The sequence below is a fragment of the Gigantopelta aegis genome, chromosome 8, assembly GCF_016097555.1.
Source record: "Gigantopelta aegis isolate Gae_Host chromosome 8, Gae_host_genome, whole genome shotgun sequence".
NCBI lineage: Eukaryota > Metazoa > Mollusca > Gastropoda > Neomphalida > Peltospiridae > Gigantopelta > Gigantopelta aegis.
The window spans coordinates 39,102,694-39,127,307 of NC_054706.1; the positions used below are offsets into that span (position 1 = coordinate 39,102,694).

General features: G+C 41.7%; 1 protein-coding gene across 1 annotated transcript; it reads left to right on the forward strand.

Moving 5' to 3' along the window:
• The first annotated feature begins 1,511 nt into the window (after positions 1-1,511).
• On the forward strand, positions 1,512-23,154 carry LOC121380173 (protein kinase 4-like). Its single transcript, XM_041508975.1, has 5 exons — positions 1,512-1,668; positions 1,896-1,939; positions 2,137-2,202; positions 20,072-20,132; positions 21,412-23,154. The coding sequence occupies exons 1-5, from the start codon at positions 1,603-1,605 to the stop codon at positions 22,171-22,173; spliced, it is 999 nt and encodes a 332-aa protein (XP_041364909.1). The 5' UTR covers positions 1,512-1,602; the 3' UTR covers positions 22,174-23,154.
• The last annotated feature ends 1,460 nt before the right edge of the window (positions 23,155-24,614 follow it).

The following is a 24,614-nucleotide window of genomic DNA, read 5'->3' on the forward strand; positions in this document are numbered from 1 at the left end:
AGAGAGAGAGAGAGAGAGAGAGAGAGAGAGAGAGAGAGAGAGAGAGAGAGAGAGACGGACAGACAGACAGACAGACAGACAAACTTTATTCACGACTCGCCTAGAGTGTAGATAAAAACATACTTCAACAACAATAACATAATAATGCAGTAATAAAAGTACACAAACCACACTCAAGGTGTTTTGAAAAAAAAATTAGTGCTATTAAAAGACTGAAATATTTCCTTGTGTTTCTATGACTCGATTAGATCCCCCAGTCCAATTTTTTTTTTAGGCCATACATAAACAATATTATTGCATTTAAAACTGACGTCACCATCAGAACCTCGGGTCGAGCAAAGATTACAAACTATACGCTTTTTATATCCGGCTTGTTTGTCATCAGAGAATATGGGTGGCGTAGTGTCATATCACAGTGATGTATATTTAGCATGCGATTAAAGGTTTTGGTTTCCCTACTACATTGTATTAAACAGTTCGGAACGTATTATACGCACATATTGTTTTCTTATACAACTATCGGATTTTGTTTTCTTATACAACTATCTGATTTTCAATAAATTATAGTGTATATTTTTTTACTTCTAGCAAACACTACTATGTATTCCCGCCGGGAAGTCTTCAAAGGTTCAATGCACATAACTAATTATTACACATATTAACGGAATGTCGCAAACTACTAAATAGCATGCTTCAGGGCTCATACACTGGCTTTCGCGTACATTTTAAATCTGCATTTCTATTTTCGGGGATGAGGGTGGAGATGGGGGTGCAATAATAATTAAACAAATATAAAATACATTTTTTGTAAATTTAGGTGTCCCTAAAGTAAGATAGGTGTAAAAATGGGATGAGACGGTAGAAATGTGACCTTGCACAATATCAAATGTTATTACATACGCCGACATATCTTTTAAATATGCTACGGTTTCGGGTGAATCTTTCTTCTTTTTTATTTAAAGGTTGATTAACACCGGGCAACGTTTAGAAATCAATATATATTTTATTATTTTATTTATTTATTTATATATTTTTAAAATAGAATCTTCAGATCCCTAAATTCAGAATTACTGCCCGTGGCATAAGTAATATATTTAGAAAGTTCACAAATAACTGCAATAATTTTTAAGTGGTCCCATTTCAAAATGCGTCCCGAGTTACACTGCACACTGTTTACACTGGCAAGCGCATCTACAGCGTAATTTACCACCCCTCGGAACAGCGCCACGTCAGAGCCGAAATTATCACTAAGCATGTCTGTACACACAAACACACACACTCGTTTTGTGTCATGCTGACATCAACAATATTTCGAGCGTTGTCACGTGGCAATTGTTTTCACTGCGCACAAATCTAAATTTAGACATTTTAATACCCGGCTACCATATTGATAAGCTCTGCGGTGATACTGAGTCATGCATATCATTTGAAAAGACCGTTTGTTTTTCTGCGTGGTTACTTGCTTTTCAAATGAAGCGACGCTAATAAAAGGTCGAGCCGACGTCACGAGTCGGATGTTACCGCATGCGCAGTACGGACCCGGCTGTGTTAACAGGCTCCCGCATCGACAAACAACACATTTGAACACTCAATCACCGACCAATGGAGTTACCGATGGGGGAGCGCATTTTCCAGGCGGATTACATCCAGAGGAAACGATATCGCAAGGTGAGAAATATTAATTTGCACATTTCATATATTCTAGAAATATTTTTCTCCGCGTTTTTGACATGACAACGCGATGCTATTTGAATTATCGACGGCTGCATTTGACGTACGCTGCCGTTTAGTAGCCACGCGTGGGTGACTTGTATGTCCCGTTGTTTACCGATTAGCGCATACTGCTTGCGGTTACGTTCAAACGGCGTGACACCTCTCTGTTTGTTCTCTTTCAGAGTCGGATAGAGTACCTTGTCAAATGGAAAGGATATACTGTCAAGTAAGTTTACTTTTTCACACTCTATTCTTTTTCTTCGGATTCTTGTTTTCGATACGATTGTTACTGCGCATTTAATTTTTCCTGACATGCGTGTTAGCTAGAGGGAAAAAATCGATTGATTCTGGCGGTTTGGTGTCGCGGTAGATAAAATAGCTATTTTAGGTGTTCTAATCTTTTTTCTTCTTTTTCATTTTTAGGCACAGCACATGGGAACCCAAAGGGAATATTTTGGATCCGTTGCTTATAGCGGAATTTGAACAGAAGTAAGTTGTTGACAAGTCGTATCTGTGTTTACAATGTGTGTTTACCTGCCGCGTTGGGCTGCACGTGGCGATGTTTGTGATTGTTGTCACTGAAACAACACGTGGTAGGTCGTGTAAACAATGCGTTGCCAGTAAACCACCGGATGTGTAACAAATCATCATCGACGTGCACCAGTGTACATCCTTAATGATAATTCTGTACATAGTTACGTGATGTGAAGTACAGCGTGATTCTACCCCATTACATTTTTTAAAAATAAATTGGACGCCTCAAGTAATACATATAGATAGTGTTGGTTGGGTTAATGCCGAAGTTGGGGGAATGGCGAAATAAAGCGGGGAGGTGTTATATTGGCGACATCCTATAGTACATGTGTATTCCAGTATTGTACATCTGAAACCAGTCTTAGAAATAAAATGCAAATAGATGTAAATGGAAACAAAATACTAAAAACTATCCAGATATGTCAATATGCTATTTACAAGGCGCAGAGCAGGGGGTGTTAATATTGTCCCTCGAAAAAGTGGGTGTAGTACCCTGGTGCCTGGGCATTTCGAGGACCGATTTTTCACACACACACACACACACACACACACGTATTGCCAGTTGGTGTATTCCGAAATGCGGTTGAAGACTTTTTATGCAGTTGCTCGCCTCCCTAGAAATCTTCTGTATAATATATAATATACTCGACAGTTGTACCATTTAGGTTGACACTGTATTTGCTGCTATAAACAGCGTGTCATCATCAAACTCACAGACTGGCAGGTGCGTTGTCAGATGCATTTTAATAACTGGGGCAAGTAGAGACGTCAAATAGTTTCTTTACTGCTGCATACTATAGACGTATCAAATAGTTTGACGTATGTAAACATAACTAATTGGAAGTCACCAATCCGAGGAGGAAGTACCAAAGTAAATACTAGTGATGCTAATCAATACGGGAGTGTCGGCACAATATTGGCACAGTGGGGGAAAAAAAACCCCCATCTGTTTGGTCGGCATCAGTTTCAGGAAGATATCAGTTTGATGAAATGTTAATATTAGAAAGATGTCTGCTTTAGAAAAAAAGGACATTTCAGGAAGATAACATGCAGTTAAAAAGGGGAAATAATAGTTATTTAACAGTCATTCAGCAGTCCCGTATGAATGTAATCTAGAGTTGGGGTATGGGGTGGGGGTAGGGGTTACAATATCTAGTGATGGAGGGGCACAATCCAGGTTTTTACCTTTTTTATATAGAGTAGGATAAGAGAGAGAGAGAGAGAGAGAGACACACACACACACACACACACAGAGAGTGTGTGTGTGTGTGTGTGTGTGTGTGTGCTGTCGCCACCGCATATTGTTACTGAACATCACCAAGAGGTATTTTTGCATTAACCCACCAGTCGAGTGACGCTGGTTGGGATGGGATAAAACGCCGACCCATTGCATCTCAGGCAACAACTCTTCCACCGAGATACGTCTCGACCCTTTACTCTTAGCTAAACCTGTTTTAGGAAGATATCGGGTTCAGAGACTGCGCGATGTCTAATTACAGGATGTTGACTATCTAATCATTTATTAGACGTTCATCGTATATTTTGGGGTATAGGTTCTGAAACACTTGTACGTACTCAATTTATACGCCACTCCCAACTCGGCGCAATTCTGCCGTCAGTTTTCAAAGGATTAGATAGACTAGCTGGAGTTCTCTTTTTTCCGCTTTGAAGTCATCGATGACGACTGTCATTGGATGCTGTGTTTGTTACAGTCTGTAAGGATACGACCGAATTAGAAATGAATCGCAGGCCAATCGGAATGCAGGTTAATCTTCACTGTTTTGAAGCGATTGATTCGCCGGTTCCGTTTCCGCACCGGAACAGACGTAGCAATCGCAAAGCAGATGATCATAGTGTAGACCAGATCATCTTAGTCAGAGGATTCGACTTTGTTCATTTAATGTTTGTGTTTTTGTCTGCCTGTAACAAGAGGCGACTTGAAGCTGAGAGAGCGGATAACTCCAATCCCATCAACAGATGCTCGTTCGATCGGTTTTCACACTTGACAGTTTACGACTTAATGGCTCTAGATAACAATAGTCTTTTAGTGTTGGAACTTATCCGATTTCTCCCCTGAGTGCAGAGATAAGATAACGTACATTTGACTGGCGGTTTTTTTTACATCTAGGTACTCCGAATATTTCTCTGTAAAACTATAATTCATAAATGTTATTGTTTTTTAATTTGGATATTTTATATTTATCTATATTGATACCACCCACCGCCACCCCACCCCCTCAATAACCATGGTCTTTCTCGTGCTGGCGTATCGTTAAACTATTCCAGTCATTCGTTTTTAGTGAGTTGGTTTTCACTAATCTTGGTCAACAGATTTACATTCTACACGCATCATATAGAATCATGCTGCCGGGTGTGATCACCTGTGGAAGTGACTTATTTTCAAATTCAGATACAAATCCTTTGTCATCCTTTTTTACTAGTGCTAAGGAATAAACTGCATACCGCCACATTTTAGGAAGGAAAGGAAATTATTTTATTTAACGACGTACTCAACACATTTTATTTACGGTTATATGGCGTCAGACATATGGTTAAGGACCACACAGGTATTGAGAGGAAACCCGCTGTCGCCAATTCATAGGCCACTCTTCGATTAGCAGCAAGGGATCTTTTATATGCATCATCCCACAGACAAGGTAGTACATACCACGGTCTTTGTTACACCAGTTGTGAACCACTGACTGGAATGATAAATAGCCCAATGGGTCCACCGACGAGGCTCGATCCTAGACCGACCGCGCATCAAGCGAACGCTTTACCACTGGGCTACATCCCGCCCTGCCACATTTTAGTTTTGGTAAACCAGTGTTAGAACAATTACTAGAGCAGGGAATAACCATTGAAGGAATTTAATTAATTAATTCATCCATCCATCCATCCATCCATCCACGCTGTACACACATTGTGGGTCAGTTGTTAGTGGTTATAGAAAGAGAAGTCGGTGTAATGGTTATTGATATTGACGCTAATAAGATATATACCGATAAAAAAGTGTTTTATCTTTTAATAAAATGTATAAACCTCCCTCTTTTTCATAAACATACTAGTTGAATCTCATGGTGACACGTTGTTTTAAGTGTCTCTGTCTTCCAGTAGCCTATGTGGCGACAGCGGGTTTCCTCTTAAAAACAGTGTCAAAATGACCATATGTTTGACATCCAATAGCCGATGATAAGATAAAAAAAAATCAATGTGCTCTAGTGGCGTCGTTAAATAAAACAAACTTTACTCTGTCTTCCAGAAATATGTAGACATGTCCATTTGAGCAGGGACATAAGGAATCGCAGTGAGGGATATTTTATATGTTATGTACGTTCCCAAAGACATGACAGTACATACCACGAAGTACGATATTACTGTCAGGATCTATGGCTTGTATGATGTTATAGTTCCTGGTAGGGACGGGAACACTGAAAGTCATCTAGGGCTATCCGTAAAACGAGCACTCTACCACTAAGCTATATCACACCCTTGGGCACTGACAAAATGACGGGCCCTATTGTCAAGAACAAAGTAACGTATTCTGTCTCTGTATTTTGGGGCATATCTCTCGGAAAACGCGGGAAATGTACCCAAGTAAGGCGTGCTTGAACCTTTGGCAGCACGAGTCAAATGGCGGACTGATGGGTGTGTTATCGGGTTGACAGATGATGCGGTTACTACACCCACCCCTTGACGACAAGTCAAACACTGTCGTCGAACGATGTACACAGATATATTGTTTTAATTAAGACGTCTAGTTTTACGTAGGACGAGGTAGTGGTATTTGAACTGAACACGGTGAACCTGAAGCGAGTGATACACTTCAAAGAAGATCGATATTGTTAAACGATTGTCAAAGTGTCCGCCCGTTGTCGTGTTAATGGCCGAGATAGAACGGAGATTTCTTACACAAGGGTACTAGTATACTTGGTGAACTGCTAACCGCATTTAAACCATTCCGCTCTGTGGTGCTGGTGGATGGGTGGGTTGGCGTGTGTGTCGTGTAAATGTTTTAAATGTGTATGGCTTTGATTTAAAAAAAAAATCTAAATAATAGACCTGAAAACAACATAAAAGTGCTTGGTTTTTTATGTCACAATTATTACTTCAAGTTGACCATAGGTATATGTGACGGTACCTCACCGAAGCTTTGTCGGGTGGATTATGAAGGCATTAGCACTGGAATTAATGTTAAAATTTAGTCTGACCTATAAAACCCCCGTTTAATCCTACGGAATATTCCAAATTCCATAGCACCATACCACCCTCCGCTTGTTACCGGCTACGGTCTGACTGCTGGTGCTCCCTTGCACTTGCCAGTGCAGGCGGTACCCCTTCCAACCCACCTCACCTTTCTGTCCTGGACGGAGGAGCCAGCCGAGGCCGGCACCTGTGTCCAGGACAGGCGTGCGCTACAACAGCTTGCTCTCAATGTGCACGTTAAACACTTTGGACGTGGACTTGAGTCTAGTGTGGTAGCTGAAAACCATGTGTTGTGGGGGTGGGGTGGGTGGGGTGGGGGGGCGTAGCTCAGTGGTACAGCGCTCGCTTGTTGCACGGTCGGTCTGGGATCGAACCCCGTCGGTGGACCCATTGGGCTATTTCTCGTTCCAGCCAGTGCACCACGACTGGTATATCAAAGGCCGTGGTATATGCTATCCTGTCTATGGGATGGCAGGCCTGCACAAATTGCACGAACGATCGTTTCGTTCGTGCGTCGGTTATGCAAATTTATTTCGCATAACCGATTTACCGTTCGTGCAAAACTTTCTGAATAAAATGTCCTAGAGTCACCGGTTTTCGATCGCTTAAGCGAAATATATGAATAAAATATAAATAAAAAATTATAAGTATTTAATAATTTTTCTCTCGGAACAAAGCAGTGACTTCCGTGTTCGTTTTCGTTCTTGTGGTGACATCAGTGTTCGCACATTCTCGCACTATTGCAATTTACAAATGTGAACGATCAGAAACGCGTGTCGATCGAAAACGTGTGACCGTACGATACATCGCGGGTACAAACAACTTGACTGGTTTCCGACGTGTTATTATAATTAAATGTTACGGAAATGGCAGATACCAGTCTAGCTAGAATACTTATATTGTGAAGTGTAAGATATTCTCATTGGTTGTTGGATGTCACCGAAGGGAATTCCTTCAAAATGCGGCCAATCAGAAATTGCGATACTTCCATTAATAAACGTTAATCGGTAAACTTCGGCGATTACGGGAAATTGTCAAAATATCACACATGGCGATGAAAAATTGACTGTATAAGTTTGACGTGTATACTATAAAGGTATATTATTACAGTTCATTTTTACTTCAACATGACAATGGTGTTCTTTATTAAAATTATTTTAAAGTTCTTTTTCATTTTTAAAAAAAACCGGTTATGCAAATCAAAATAGGTTATGCAATTTTTTTTGGCATAACCGATTTTCCGGTTATGCAAATTTTTAATTTGTGCAGGCCTGGATGGTGCATATAAAAGATCACTTGCTGCAAATTGAAGAGTAGCTCATGAAGTGGCGACAGCGGGTTTTCTCTCTCTCTCTCTCTCTCCTCTCTCTCTCTCTCTCTCTCTCTCTCTCTCTCTCTCTCTCTCTCTCTCTCTATATATATATATATATATGTGAGGTCCGTAACTATATGTCTGACGCCATATAACTGTAAATAAAATGTGTTGAGTGCGTCGTTAAATAAAACATTTCCTTCCTGAAAACCATGCATTTTACGCAGGTATCTGATGCAAGGAGAAACCCAATTCCTTTTTTGTGTAACCCATTATGTTCATGTATTTGAATCAATTTTAATGCGCGAACGAAAAGTAGATTATGCAAGATTAGATTTGCGTGAGCGACACGAGAACGAAACGATTGTTCTTGCAACGTTACCTGAAACAGAAATGTAGCTAGGGTAACTGACTTTTTCAGTCAATGTGCGTGGTATGGGCCATGTACTATTCTCTAATGTCGTCAGAGTCATTTTACAATGTTCAGTGTTTGTCGTGTATCTCCGATTACCGACAGTTGCGTCGAGCCATATTAAAACGATCAAATGCGGGGAAGCAGATCTGATATCAGTTAGCGCACGCGTTAGACTCACACATCGATTTAATTGCCTGGTGACACCATAAACCGCGGAACTTATGTATTTGCTGTTTTTTTAGTGTTGACCTCTGGGTTTGAACTGTCACGTGAAGACCGGCGTATTTCCGAACGTTGATTGATGGGTATAACGCAGCCACGGCTGATTAGCGGGTTCGATTACGCAGTCAGCAGTCTTGAACGTCTTACTAGTGTGCTGTTATTGCCCCGATTATCACGCTTCGTTGCTTATCAGCTGAAAAATATTTTGTCTTGTTTAACGACACCACTAGAGCACATTAATTTATTGGATGTCAAACATATAGTCATTTTGACAGTCATTGAGAGGAAACCCGCTACATTTTCCTATTGGTAGTAAGGGATCTTTTATATGCACCATCCCACAGACAGGATAGCTCATACCACGGCCTTTGATATACCAGTCGTGGTGCACTGGCTGGAACGAGAAATAGCACAATGGGCCCACCGACGGGTTCTTACCAGCTGAAGACATAATATTGTTTTGTATTAAAACAGAAAGAAAACAGGAAAACGGTCATTGGCATTTTGCACCTGTATTTAAATAGGCCCCTTTTTTTTCTTTTTTTTTTTTTGTGAGTGCTTGGGACAGTTGACCCTTTTGACCTTTCGTCTCCTTACGTATCCACATTATATTGGTTGGTTTATATGGCCGAATACAGGACTGTTCGGGAGATACGCTACTAGCCTTTTTGGGGACAGCAAGCCCTTTTTATGCATTTGACAATAATATAAGGGCCATCGTGCGCTTTATATATGTCGAACTCTCAGCATGTTTGCATTTAACAACCCCCTCTTTAAATTCCGCCCCAGACTTCAGTCACTTCACATATCAGTATAAATGGTATTTATATTTAATTTTATATAGTGAAAGGTTGAATATTATGGCCGTGTAAATATGTCCGGTTCTAACACCTTCAAATATATGTACATGTATATTTAGACCCTAAAACATGGACAAGGAACTATAGACATGACGCGGCACGTGGAGCAGTCATCTGTTTCACTACGAACACCGTGTGTATCTGGATTATATATAAATATATAACATCTAGATTGCGCAGTCATTACGCGATCGACAGTAAGGCTTGACGGCAGTGGACTCGTATCACAGTTAGTGTACCACCTCCAATCCAGGCTGTTAGGGGAGGGGGCGGGGGAGGGTAAGGCGCTACACCGACGACTTGCTCACAAAGGGTTTTTTTTGCAGTACCATTTGTAAGAACGGCGTACAACATGCGATCGCTAAACCGCTCCCTGTCCCGAGTCAGACCCCCGATCCTATCGGAGGTCGGACTCGGGATAGGCGTGTTCGAAACCCTAGTGGTATATGGTAACGTTAAACAAGTTGCTAAGCTAAGCTAAACCACAACATTTCAGTCACACGCTACATATAGTGTAGCACGGGAATTCTGCAAGAAGAGTTTGTTTTGTTTAATGACACCACTAGGGCACATTGCTTTATTAATCATCGGCTATTAGATGTCAAACATTTGGTAGTTCTGACATATATAGTCTTGGAGGAAACCTGCGACATTTTCCCATATCCCAAGGGATCTGTTATATGCACCATCCCATAAATAAGATAGCACATGTCACAGCCTTTGATATACCAGGCGTGGTGCACTGACTGGAACAAGAAATAGTCCAATGGGGCTAGCGATGAGGATCGATCTTAGACAGACCGCGCTTTACCACTGGGCTACATAGCACACTCAAACTGCAAAAGAGAGCAGTACAAATATGTTACAAGTCGTTTCTACAAGACACACAGTAATGACGGCCCTTAACCACCCGGTCTACTAACCATTAACCTGATTCTGGCCAGATAGACCAGATTAGCTGTGATGTGTGTCCAGGACAGCCTGTTTGAAAGTTTACTGAATATATAATATATTGTATAATGTAGAGATTAAAAGATTTAACGAGTTAGTGATCTTAAACCTTCATATTAAGCCAGTAAAAATCATTTGTGTTGGAGCTGGTACTGGAATGTGAATCCAGCACCTATCGGTGCCCTCAATAGTTTAAGAAGTAGCAGGCTACAACAGTGATGATAGCAGGGGGCAAAGCGGGGGATCTGGGGGCCCTCCCCTAGAAACATTTGAAAAATCAAATTTCGATGTGAACTAATCGCGTTTCAAGACAAATAAACAACTATTTTGGCACCTTGTTTGGATCCCTTTTGTAGGGGACTTTATTAAAGAAGAGAAAGCAGTTTTTTGTTTACCATTAACGAAAAGTAGGCGGCTGCAAAAGCTGTTTCAGGCGGCGATTTGCCGCCGGAGACCGGGTACTTTTGAGAGCTCTGACCTATACCAGTCTTATGACTTGAGGCATATGTAGAATCTTAATATAATTCGGTTTACGAAATGGGAAGTCCATTAAAAATAATTATAATTACAGCTGGGCGGTATTGAAATATCCGATTGGGAATCGGTATTTTTGGGGTGATTTACCTCGGTATTGGTACGGTATTCAGTTTTGACACAACACCAGTATGATTATATCGAGCTGTTTTAGGAGTACCTGGCTGTAAACGCAAGCCTACATAATATTCATATTATTTTGTAATCCAGTATTCAAACATTTTATATCCTGGATTTTCTGTGTTAAATTTTCTCCAAGCACAAACGCTCTTCTTGTCAGCTATTTTGGGTTAGTGTAATATCGTCGGATATATCTTTATGGTGTTTTTGATAATGGAGGGAATATTTTTCAATACCAGTATTTCGGTATTTTGAGGTTTACTCGGTACAGTAAGTCGGTATGGACACGGTTTATATGGTGTACCGCCCAGCTGTAATTATAATATGAAACACAGAAATGTCTTTTCTAATCTCGTTTTGAAGATTACAAGCAGACTGACTTCTGTAGTATTTAAATTCACTTCTACGTTCAAGCCGTAGTTGATAGTTCTTTTTGTCTGAAGTTCGGATGTATTAGCAAATACCACCCTGTCTCGATCAAATCTTTCTTTTTCTTTTTTCTTTTTTTTTTTTATATCTGAATGAGTGGTGTTTTTTATCGGTCAATGTTGCTCTGTTTGACCAAGGGGCGAGACATAGCCCAGTGGTAAAGCGTCCACTTGATGCGCGATCGGTCTACGATCGATCCCCATCAGTGGACCCATTGGGCTATTTCTCGTTCCAGCCAGTGCTCCACAACTGGTGTAACAAAGGCCGTGTTATGTACTGTCCTGTCTGTGGGATGGTGCATATAAAAGATTCCTTGCTGCTAATCGAAAAGAGTAGCCATGAAGTGGCGACAGCGGATTTCCTCTCTCAATATCTGTGTGGTCCTTAACCATATGTCCGACGCCATATAACCGTAAATAAAATGTGTTGAGTGCGTCGTTAAATAAAACATTCCTTCTTCTATTTGGCCAGTGTTTTATCCTGGTCTCGTTGCAGTATTTAAATCAACCAGTGATTTGCTGTCATTTTTATTTCATGTTTCTATTACGAAATGCTCATAATTGTGCACGTGGTATGGGCCACTTGGCCTGTACGTATGTGTAATAGAAAAGTAAAACGGTGTTGAGGGTGGATGACACGAGTCATTATGGTCAACGTAATATTATACATTCATTATACTAATTTCAATTTGTACATGTCGGTTATCACGTAGGTGTAATTTCAATTCCTTAAAATGTCAGTCACATGGCCCTTTCGATGCTGTGACATTTAAAACAGAGTTTAGTCTTGACATATATAGAATTACTTTAAAATGCACGAAAAGTGAACGGCGCTGTGCGATTTTAGTGACTAGACCACAGGGGAGGGTAATATAATTTATTCTAGAATATTCTCGGCATACAGAGAAAAGTAATATTGGAGATCTAGGTTGAGGTGCGGTCACCATGTTTGGAATAGTTAACCGGGTTATCTCCAGCACGGGGTACGGCCAGCCGAAACTAGCAGTCGATGTCGATTGTTTACAGTTTCCCGGTTAAGAAGGTCAAGCACGTGGCACAGCTGCCCGTTGGCTCCCAGACGGTCAAGCACGCACCACGGCTGACCGCCGGCTTGCAGACACGTGTCAGACCGAGTTAATGTTCCAGTAGGTTACGTCCACTGACCGGTGGTCACGGCGATGTAACGGTCAGACTGGGTTGTGTAACCGCGCGTAACACACGCTGATGACGGAATTCCGCTACGCTACGAGTGCAATCGTCCTGTCATAATACACCAACGTCCATTGAGCTAGTGGTAGAAAGTAACACGCGATACTGTGCGGCGGTATGCACATAGTCGATATTTATTATAACACTACCCCAGAGTGCTGGGTGCGTGCGTATCTGATTGTTCATTGTGTTAAGATTACATTATTTAGTGTGTGCATGTGTGGGTGTGTGTGCGTGTGTGGGTGTGTGTGTGTAATATACGTGCGTACTTAATTACATTGTTTAGTCTCTCTCTCTCTCTCTCTCTCTCTCTCTCTCTCTCTCTCTCTCTCTCTCTCTCTCTCTCTCTCTCTCTCTCTCTCTCTGTGTGTGTGTGTGTGCTTAATTACAGTTTAGTGCGTGTGTTCGTGCTTAATTACATTGTTTAGTGTGTGCGTGCTTAATTACGTTTAGTGTGTGTGCGTGCTTAATTACATTGTTTTGTGTGTGTGCGTGCTTAATTACATTGTTTAGTGTGTGCGTGCTTAATTACGTTTAGTGTATTTGCGTGTTTAATTACATTGTTTTGTGTGTGTGTGCGTGCTTAATTACATTGTTTAGTGCGTGTGTGTGTGTGCGCGCGTGCTTAATTACGTTTAGTGTGTTTGCGTGCTTAATTACATTGTTTTGTGTGTGTGTGCGTGCTTAATTACATTGTTTAGTGTGTGCGTGTGTGTGCGTGCTTAATTACATTGTTTAGTGTGTGCGTGTGTGTGTATGTGCTTATTACCTTGTGTAGTATGTGTGTGTGCGTATCTGATTTTTCAGTGGTCTTACGATGACATTGTCTAGTGTGTGCGTGCTTATTACATTATCTAGTGTGTGTGCATCGTATCTGATTATTCAGTGATGTTACAATGACATTGTCTAGTGTGCGCTCGTTTTATGTGTTGCGACTCAAAATTACCAACGTAATTATTGTGTAATATCACTAGTTCTGCGTTACAGTATCGTGTTCAAGAAGGAATTGTTTTTACTTTCCTCAATCGGATGTTTAATATAACAGTCTGCTACCATCGTCCCCCGGCCTATTTTCACATGTATGGACTTATTCGACCTTGGGCTGGGACGTACACGGATCCTGTAAACCTGTACACGGAAATAATCCGTAAATGAAAATAAACGTATTTCGACTGTACTGCTAGTATTTCTATATGTATGTGTACGTTACAATATGTGCATATTAGTTTGAAGTCTGTTGTACACTAAAATTATAATAAATATTTGCACTATTATACTTGCATCTTATACATTCATATCACGACCGTAGGCACCAGGTGTAAAAGTGGGATGGGGCACACGCTATAGCGGGTGGATATGCCTATTTTTGTTGTACATATATACACATATCGGAGGACAAAAGTAACTTTTATGGATTTCAAGTGGGAGGGACCGGCCTCGGTGGCGTCGTGGTAGGCCATCGGTCTACAGGCTGGTAGGTACTGGGTTCGGATCCCAGTCGAAGCATGGGATTTTTAATCCAGATACCAACTCCAAACCCTGAGTGAGTGCTCCGCAAGACTCAATGGGTAGGTGTAAACCACTTGCACCGACCAGTGATCCATAACTGGTTCAACAAAGGCCATGGTTTGTGCTATCCTGCCTGTGGGAAGCGCAAATAAAAGATCCCTTGCTGCTAATCGGAAGAGTAGCCCATGTAGTGGCGACAGCGGGTTTCCTCTCAAAATCTATGTGGTCCTTAACTATATGTCTGACGCCATATAACCGTAAATAAAATGTGTTGAGTGCGTCGTTAAATAAAACATTTCTTTCTTTAATCAGTAATTGTTGTGTGCTAAACTTTAGATAATTTCAGTAATTGAAATATCTCAAGAAACGAATACCAGTGTGATATAATTTCAGTAATTGAAATATCTCAAGAAACGAATACCAGTGTGATATAATTTCAGTAAATGAAATATCTCAAGAAACGAATACCAGTGTGATATAATAAGTCTCCTCGCTTTTTACGGGCCACTTAAACCTTTTACTGTACATTAACCTGCTTGTTGCGACAGACCGGGTTATGTATGTGTCTATATATATATATATATAGCTCTGTATGTCTGGTAAAGCTTACGGGCTTAAAGTGACAGTTTTATGTTTTTTTAATTTCTAGAAAGGTATTAAAAGCAACAACGACAACTGTTACACTTGTAAATGACGTTTTATATTTATCATGTAAATTGTAAGACCGATTAGGCAGCACATACTAAGGCCTTTGATATGCCAGTCGTGGGGCAATGGCTGGGGTGTTTTCATGGAATGTCCAGTATATACATTGTCACCTTGTAGTTTAACCGTTGAAAACTAGGGAAGTACAAAACGAATGCCACACGAGGTTCAGGTGGATAGTCTGGGAGACCTCAGGACCCCGTTAAATATGAAAAAGTGACGCACTTTTCTTAACCCAGTTAGACAAAAACAAATCCACTTTTCTTTTTATCAATAGCGGAGGTCAGCTTTAGTTGAGGACACAGTGTTAGTAGACACTGTTACAGTTTGTTTTTATTTAACGACACCACAAAAGTTATTTATCATCGGCTATTGGATGTCAAACATTTGGTCATTTTTTAAGTCATCTTTGACCCGCTACATTTTGTCCGTTAGCAGCAAGGGATTTTTTTATATGTACTTACCCACCGACTGGACGGCACATACCACAGCTTTTTTTAATACCAGTCGTGGTGCACTGGCTGGAACAAGGATTAGCCTAATGGGCCGACCGACGGGGTCGTCTTAGAGATATACCAGATGGGGCAGGGGCAAAAAAAAAAAAAAAAAAAATCAAGAGAATGCGTCCACTGAGGTAGTTCGATCTTACGATACAAACATATCAGGCGAGCGCTCTGTTGACTGAGCTTGAGCCCCGCCCATTTTTAGACACTGATACATGACACATTAGCCATCTGTGCTGTCAATAATGTGCAGTAATGAATTATTTACTGTATATGTAGGAAAAAAACCTCGCCGCACTGCGCGCAGTAAGTGAGCGCTTGTCGGTTTGATTAACGAGCATTTTGTTGTACAGCAGTGACATTATCTGGTGGTCGTTCGGTGCACTCTGCTCGTGTATCTCCGCCAGACGGCGGCTCGTTTAATTTGAAGTGCAGGCATGTATCTGGCTAATTGTTCGAGAGATGTCGTCATTTGCTGGTTCCCGTCAGATCTTCGATAGCCATCAAGGGGTGCGGTGCCTCTGATATCTAACACCGCGGTATGTGCTGTCCTGTGTGGGAAGACTGGAAATACAAATACCTTTTGCATAGGCATCGGAAGATGTTATCAACTGGAGGGTTCAGTTATGTGTTCGTCTTTCGAAAAGGCGGGACATAGCCAAGTGAAAGCGCTCGCTTGATGCTCGGTCGGTCTAGGATCGATCCCCTTTGGTGGACCCATTTTTCGTTCCAGCTAGTGCACCATGACTGGTATATCAAAGGCCGTGGTATGTGCTATCCTGTCTGTGGGAAAGTGTATATATAAAAGATCCCTTGCTGCATTAGGAAAGATGTAGCGGGTTTCCTCTGATGACTACGAGTCAGAATTATCAAATGTTTGACATCTAATAGCCGATGATTGATTAATTAATGTGCTCTAGTGGTGTCTTTAAACAAGACAAACTCTTTCAACTGGGGAGGGGGGGTGGGGGAGTGCATACTATTTAGAGTTGGTGGGCAGTAACTTCGCTTCCAACGTCTGTGCCTTGCTGATTGACAGGAGTAACCGATGTGGCGGCAGTGGGTTTGTTTATCTTATTCTGATAGGCTTTCAGTACTTTTTTTTCTACAATTAAAGTTATATATTACTTGCATATCCTTGCGTTATGTCTGCATACCCACGTGTGTCTGTTATTTAACTGCATTTTACCTATAGATAAATATTTTACAGTACGTAGGGAGTGAAATCCGGTTTGAGTCGCCGCTGCTTACATTAAGATAACCAGACACACATTTAATTGGATATGCAGACACTGATATCCTAAAGACGAAAATGTGTATTTGATGTGCGTGTTTAGTCATTAAACCATTAGCCGAACATACGTGACAATAATAGGTTATTTATAACAATAAATTTTCAGGTGTGCGCACAAGCGCGTTTGCGGGAAGGTGGAGGTTCGGGGATCAAATCACCCTACACCAAGCGAATTTTCTTTTCTTCTTTTTTTCGATATATTTTCCGAGGTAGCATAACTGAAACCCTCCCCCAAAAAATTCGCACACCACTGGATAAGCCCTCCCCCTTCCCTGCTCAGTTACTTGCACACACACACACACACACACACACACACACACACACACACACACACACACACACACCCCTGATGCAACATGGTGTTGTCTATACGCCAGGTAATGGTTACTCATAACCGGCTGACCCTGACACGATTGGAACGCTCAGTGGATAGCTATTTAAAGTGGAGGTGTGGGCGGGCCGCGTGGCTTTCTCATGTCGGTGTATGTAGGCTCTTCCTGATAGGCACTAGGTGGTTTGGCCTTCAGGCACTGTTGTACTGAATTAAGGATCGATTGATGCCAGATTGTTTTGAAGAACCGACTGACTGCAATAATCCAGCTGTTTACTTCATCCGCCGTGTTTCTGTATTACAAAACCATGTTTTAGTACTGCGTGATCGCACCAGCAGGTACAGTCTATAATCGGATGGGAACACATTAATTAATCATAACCGGCCTCGGTGGTGTCGTGGTTAAGCCATCGGACATAAGGCTGGTAGGTACAGGGTTCGCAGCCCGGTACCGGCACGCACCCAGAGCGAGTTTTAACGACTTAGTGGGTAGATGTACGACCACTACATCCTCTTCTCCCTCACTAACCACTAACCACTACCAACTAACCTACTGTCCTGGACAGACAACCCAGATAGCTGAAGTGTGTGCCCAGGACAGCATGCTTGAACCTTAATTGGATATAAGCCCGAACATATGTTGAACGTATTGCGTGCTCACACCAGAAAGCACAGTTTATAATCGGATCATGGGAACCCATTAATTAGTCATAATATGTATCCCCAACCCGTCGAGTAATGGTCGTTGATCTTTGACGATATTAAACGAGATATTGCTACCCAGACGCGAACCCCGGCGGTACATCACAGGGTCGCTAGGCAGACATCCGGGTTTAAAACGCATGTTTCATTCCACTTGCAAGTGCATGAGTTCAGGTGTTTATTTAGTTAAATAAGTAGAACAATTTAATCTTGGACGCGCGATTTTACTATTACATGCATGGTATACAAAACGGCGAAATGGTGTTACATTCAAGGGTAATTCTATAAACAGGAAGTTGGTACGTGTGTGTGTGTGCGTTGGTGCGTGCGTGTGTGTGTGTGTGCGTGCGTATGTGTGTGTGTTATAAGGGGGTGGTGGTGGGGTAGGGTTGCAAAATTGTCTAACCACGCAAAAAAAAAAAGTAAATACATGTAGCAATATCCGACTTAAATTAAAACGTTCCAAAGAAACATCCTAACGGTATTTGTTTTCTTTAGATATTCATTTAGCCATTTTAGTGTAACGATGTGTGAAGAGTAAGATAATTGAGTCAGTTATAATGTAAATATCCAGAGCGAGTGTTCTAACCTTGCGGCTGGCAACCATTTAGCGCCTCATCACAGACCGCAGCAATACATACAGCAAATAGAAACCGAAATAGTCCGCACGAACCGCTAACTATCTTGTTTGCTTAGAAAGGCCATGCGGTTTTTTCTTTGTAAGTCAACACACGGTGCAAATAGCATTTGGAAGACGGGGTTTAATTGGTGTTTTAATACGTGTAGCCGGTTAATACCGCTTTTATCGCCTACTGAACTCGTTCGTCTCTTTCTCTCTATATATACACTTATATACATATACATATATACATACATACATACATACATACATAAAACAAACACACACACAGACACACACACACACACACACACACACACATATACATATACATACACACACACACACACACACACACTCACATATTCACATATACATACATACAGTAACGGCATGGGACAATTTTTTAGGCCAGAAAGGATTTAATTATCCCCCGCGCCAGTGCGTTAATATCTATGTATGTAATAGTCAACCTCGACATACATACATACAGTATATAGATATTCATACATCAATACATACTAGCCAGTGCCAGGTCTGCCCACTGTTTCATGCACGTAAGCGGGATCGACCGCATAGATTGTAGGGCCCATGCATGTGGTTGAGTTAAAGAACATCCTTTTTATGGATGCTTCGATAGCTCAGAGCGCATCGTGGTTAGTCTTCCAATTTGCGGGCGATTCGGTGCCACAGGTTCGAGTCCCAGCAACGGCATGGGACAATATTTGAGGCCAGAAAGGATTTAATTATCCCCTGCGCCAGTGCGTTAATATCTATGTATGTAATAGTCAACCTCGACATACATACATATATATTCATACATCAATACATACATACATACACACACACATACATACATACATACATATACATATATATACATGTGTGTGTGTGTGTGTGTGTGTGTGTGTCTCCCTCCTAATCCATCGTGGATACATCTGCCGCGAAATTCGAAGAATGTGCCTACGATAGGCGTACTTGAACCTTGAGTGGATGTAAACACGTGTCAAATGGTTCATTGATTGGTTGCATTCGCGTGGGTACAGTATGCACGTTGTGGAGTAATACTGCATATCAGTGACGCCGAGGTGTACATTACATTATTTTTAGTAATAATTTATACTGTCGTTTGGCACAGAAAATCGACAGGCAGGATAGCACAAACCATGGCCTTTGTTGAACCAGTTATGGATCACTGGTCGGTGGAAGTGGTTTACACCTACCCATTGAGCCTTGCGGAGCACTCGCTCAGGGTTTGGAGTCGGTATCTGGATTAAAAGTCCCATGCCTCGATTGGGATCCGAACCCAGTACCTACCAGCCTGTAGACCGATGGCCTAACCACTATGCCACCGAGGCCGGTGGATTCGCCTGTAGAACAGCACGGTACAGTAGACAGCCAGCTGTTGAGTGTTAAACCTCCAGGTACCAATAATCCATTCGGTGGTTGCGAGTTCATGTCGCCCGCTCAGCTCCCTATATCGGTATCTAGTAGTCATGTGGGGGCGGGACGTAACCCAGTGGTAAAGCGTCTACTCGATGCGCGGTCGGTTTGGGATGGATCCTCGCCAGTGGGCCCATTAGGCTATTTCTTGTTCCAGCCAGTGCACCACGACTGGTATATCAAAGGCCGTGGTATGTATTACCCTGTTTGGGAATGGTGCATATTAAAGATCCCTTGCTGCTAATTGAAATAAGTAGCCCATGAGGTGGCGACAGCGGGTTTCCTCTCTCAGTATCTGTGTGGTCCTTAACCATATGTTCGGTGCTGTATAACCGTAAATAAAATGCGTTGAGTGCGTCGTTGAATAAAACATTTGCTTCGTTCTTTCTAGTAGTTATGCGATCTTTTGCTCCTGTTTATCCTTTTCTTTTAAAACTAGATATTTTGTTTCGTTTTACCAGGAGAATGAACTGGAGAAAACGGCAAAAAGTTCAGAGAGCTGAGAGAAGACGACAGAGCCAGGTGAGGATGTTGACGTTGTCGCTGTTGTTGACGTTGTCGCAGTTTGGCAACGATTGTGATTTACCCTTTTATTGACACCCATTGTTATTGTTATGTACACATGATTTTTGTTGTTGATATTTTTTTTATTTTTTTTATTTTTATTTTTTTTTGTAGATATTGAACCAAATTCCTTTGTGAATCAAATATTGTCAATTCGCCTTTTAACTTGTAACATGTACATCGATGCTCTAACACCCAGTAGTCAGCTTTACTTTACGCTAGGGTATTGTTAGGCGTCCATTCCATTTCGTTGTAATTTCTAAGTGAGACACCTAGCATTTCAGTGCCCCCAAGTATCCCTGTCTGTTTAATATTAGTATTTTCTTCATGTTCACTAAGGATGTAGTCTGGTCATTATTAATAATGTCGGTGGCTTCTTCTGGAATTAATTTGGGGATGGTTAGGGCGAATATATTTGTACGAAAAGAACTCTCAAATTCCCCTTTCCAAGTGCCAATGAAAATACTGGCAACAACAAGAAAACTCTGATTAGATGGAGACATTTCCAAGTCACAGCTATTTTGTGTTGGATGTTTCAGTACACAACATCATTTGCATGCTGGTAATTGCGAGCAGTTTTTCTTTATTACATGAAAACTTAAATTTATTCCAAAACAATGCTGACTTTTATCTTGTTTTAACATATAATTAATTTGTCGCCATTTACAGCATGGTTTCGGTTATAAATTGTTTTATTTTCTCGATACAATCATTTTGAAATTAACTTTATTTTCAAGTAAAGAAATTGGTTATTTTCCCCTGCCAGTGGTGTAAGTGCCTCTGGCTCAAATCTTGCTGTAGTGTTTTCTATTTATTCGGTACATTCTAAAATGTCCTGCTAATTTGGTTTCATTGTGAATATTTAAACAATAATTATATCCATCGAAACACTTCACTATGATTTATTTCGTCTTGCCGGATATTTCTCGGTCCAATACAGATGCCATTGTGTTCACTGAACAATTGAAGGTATCCACTAAACATATTCGTTAAAAGGGTAATACATTCGTCGTTTTATTTTGATAGTTCTTATTGATTATTATCGCCCACTCGCCTTCAGAACACATTAATTAGAGAGTGCCGTGTTAATAAAATATGGAAGAAGTTGTTTGAATGGGGGACAATTAAAAGCAACATAAACTGTTCAGTGTTAATGAAATGTGCAGGCTGTGTTTACAGAATGGAGTGTTTATGATAGTTGTCGGAGTGTTTGACCTGTTTTTAATTGTTTGAACAGATGTTGGCTTGCAGTCCGCAGACGAGCGACGCAGTAGCAGACGACAGTGATGTCGAAGACCGTCCCCTGTCTTTGTTCGAGCGAACGTCCAACAATTCCCTCGCCTCCGGTCTGTGGTCCTGCTACACAGCAGATGCTCAGTGCAAGACATCGTCGTTGTTGTTCGGGGATCATCGGAGAAATTCGGACAAAGAGAGTGACTCGGAGCATTCCGTGGACAATAACACGAGCGACAACGGCAACGTTACGGAAACGGACTGTAACGAAGGAGATTTGTTACTCCCGACGGAAAGTACCGATGTGGAGGATAAGTCGCCATCTGTTGAAACGAACTACCAGGCTCCCTTTTGGAGGGCGTGGAGTACGCCGCCACTGACGGATAACGTGAACCACAATCTCAACCTGATAACCCCGGCACGCGCTGTCGTCTGCGAGCAAGGGGAGATAACTGCATGTGAAGCGCTAATCCGACTAGGGGACACGACGGACACTGTGAACAACAACAACAACAACGGCAGCAATAACAACAGCTCCGCGTGTTACAATTCGCTGGACAATACGAAGGAGAGTTCTGTGTGTGATATGAACTGCAGCAGATCGCAGCCGACCCGGAAGCAGATGTACTACCCGGCGACTGGCGGCGAACCCATGCAGGTGCTCGTTACCGACGTCACGTTAAACTGTGTCAAAGTGACGTTCATGGAAAGCCACACGCAAAAAGGATTCTTTAAGAGCGCGCATACCGACATGGAAACGGACTGAACAAAGACATAATATTCTCTCTTCTTTTTTTTAACGACCGACATCGATTTGCGAGGTGAGGGTCGGTGGAGGGATGGAAGGTGGGGGGGGGGGGGGGGGGGCGAAGGCGTTGTTAACCACTCTCCATATCTGCCAAACAGTGTGAACATTCGGAAAAATATTTCAACTGAATTCATGCAGAAAATTGGGGGGAAATCCTGATGCATTGAACTCCTTCAGGTAGAAACCTGTGCTGCCCTGGAGTATTCATATACGCCTTTGACTGCCGATGTCGTTACGATGAACATCTACTGTTGTTTTAAACGCGGCAGACACACAAAACGGGACATACGCAAATTGTTAAGTTTTTTCCGCCGTTAATTGTGGGCAAACATTGGCTCGTTGTTTCAGGTGCACTGTGGTCAAACATCACGACAATTGTTTCATGTTCCACCGTCGTGTTTAGACTTACATTTCATCTCTTCTCCCTGGCCACGTCTCGCTCTGTGTGTGTGGTCACGTGTTGTAAGTGCAATTCTGTGATTGGCGTGTTCAATGTCATGTACTGTATCACCTCTAAAACATATCTGCACAGTTTGTGTTGGTGGAGATGCATCTTGTTACATCTACAAGTTTGTCTTTTAACTGGAACACGCGTATCCAACATCTTGTATTTGCAAGAGCATAATATTATAGATACTAAAACATTCGATCAAAATATATTGACGGATTTACATCGTGTTACATTTCAAATATGTTTGCATTTACAAGCATGTTTACGGTAAAGAGACGGATATCTACATCTTGTTACATCTACAGGCATGTACGGATACGGGAGTACATTAGACCAATCGGTGTCCGATGGATATACATTTGGGTACATTTGCAAGCATGTATTGACATGGGAATTTTGTCCACTCCATGGAGAGCTAACTGAAAAGTTTGTTGTGAAACCGGATGGTTATGAAGTTCCTTTGATGATAATAAAAATACGTACATGCACGCCCGTCTCATGTGTTGACAGTTACACTTAAACTTCTCGTTTTAATCAACGTAGTTGTCTTTTCTCTCCAGATTTTTGGCAAAGATTAAATCTCTTCTCACCATAATTATAACATAATTTACCAGTTATAATATGCAAGATGTAGACAACTAAATTCGAGTGAAATCATAATCTCGATCAACAATTGTCGGCTACCTTCGTATAGCATGCACGTTTGACACCATGCCTTGGTGGTGTCGCGGTTAAGCCATCGGACATAAGGCTGTTAGGTACTGGCTTCGCAGCCCGGTACCGGTTCCCACCCAGAGCGAGTTTTAAAGACTCAATGGGTAGGTAGGTGTAAAATCATTCAACAATCTTTTTTTTTTTTCGTCGTACGCTCAGACAGAGACCCCAGTGGCTCGAACAAAAGCAGCTGTATTCCGTAGGTTCTCCAAGGGGCCAAGGAGTTTCTCCTTCAGGGGTTCATCTGAAGGCCAGACTGCTTTTCTCTGGTTCTGGTAGGTGGGACAATGTTGCAGGAAATGTTCCACAGTCATGGATGCTGTACCACACTGGCAGGTTCCACTGTTTCCCACTCGGAATTTGGTATACATGTGGTAGTTGAGTCTACAGTGGCCTGTTCTCAGTCGCATCATTATCACCTGGTCTTCTCTTGAAAGTTGGTAGTAACTGCTGTTATGACACAATCTTATTTCGCACTAACAACTAATCAGCACGAACATAAGTTAAACTGAAAATGAAATGACACCATGTTTTAATACTTTGTTACGTTAGCGAGTGTAACCTAATGCTATCGAGAAATGGCATGCAATCAGAAGAATGCCACTATGTATGGTGTATAATTCTAAATTGTTTAGATAAGAATATACTTGAGATTGCAGCGTTAACATAGGAAAGAACACAGTAACTCACCAGATGTCTGTGAGTACGGTTTAAAACACTCGCGGGAGAAGGAACTTGTGAAACACCTAGATTAGACTCCGCCACCGTGTGCAGTTTTGCGGCTTTGTTTTATTATGCGGTGGAATGTAGCCCAGTGCTGAAGTGCTCGCTTGATGTGGGTCGGTCTAGGATCGATCCCCGTCGGTAGGCCCATTGGGCTATTTCTCGTTCCAGCCAGTGCACCACGACTAGTATATCAAAGGCCGTAGTATGTGCTGTTCTGTCTGTAGGATGGTGCATATAAAAAAATCCCTTGTTACAAATGGACAAACATAGCTGTTTTCTCTCTTGAGACTATATAACATCATGTCAGAATTACCAAATGTTTGACATCCAATACCTGACTTCGTTTTATTATTGATCAGTTGGTTCAGCGCTAAGGCACACGCGTCGTACGATCGAATCACTCAGTGGACCTATTCTATGAGTTTTCCCCTGTCTTAATCAGTTTACCACTACTGTCATATCGAAGTTCGTGGTATGTACTGCCCTGTCTGTCTTTGAGAAAGTGCAT

What these genes read in the sequence shown, in the direction of transcription:
- LOC121380173 (XM_041508975.1), top strand. Translation starts at nt 1,603, where the DNA reads ATGGAGTTACCGATGGGGGAGCGCATTTTCCAGGCGGATTACATCCAG. An exon ending in AGAGGAAACGATATCGCAAG is followed by an intron (nt 1,669 to 1,895) that starts GTGAGAAATATT and finishes GTTCTCTTTCAG; the next exon opens with AGTCGGATAGAGTACCTTGT. An exon ending in ATAGCGGAATTTGAACAGAA is followed by an intron (nt 2,203 to 20,071) that starts GTAAGTTGTTGA and finishes TCGTTTTACCAG; the next exon opens with GAGAATGAACTGGAGAAAAC.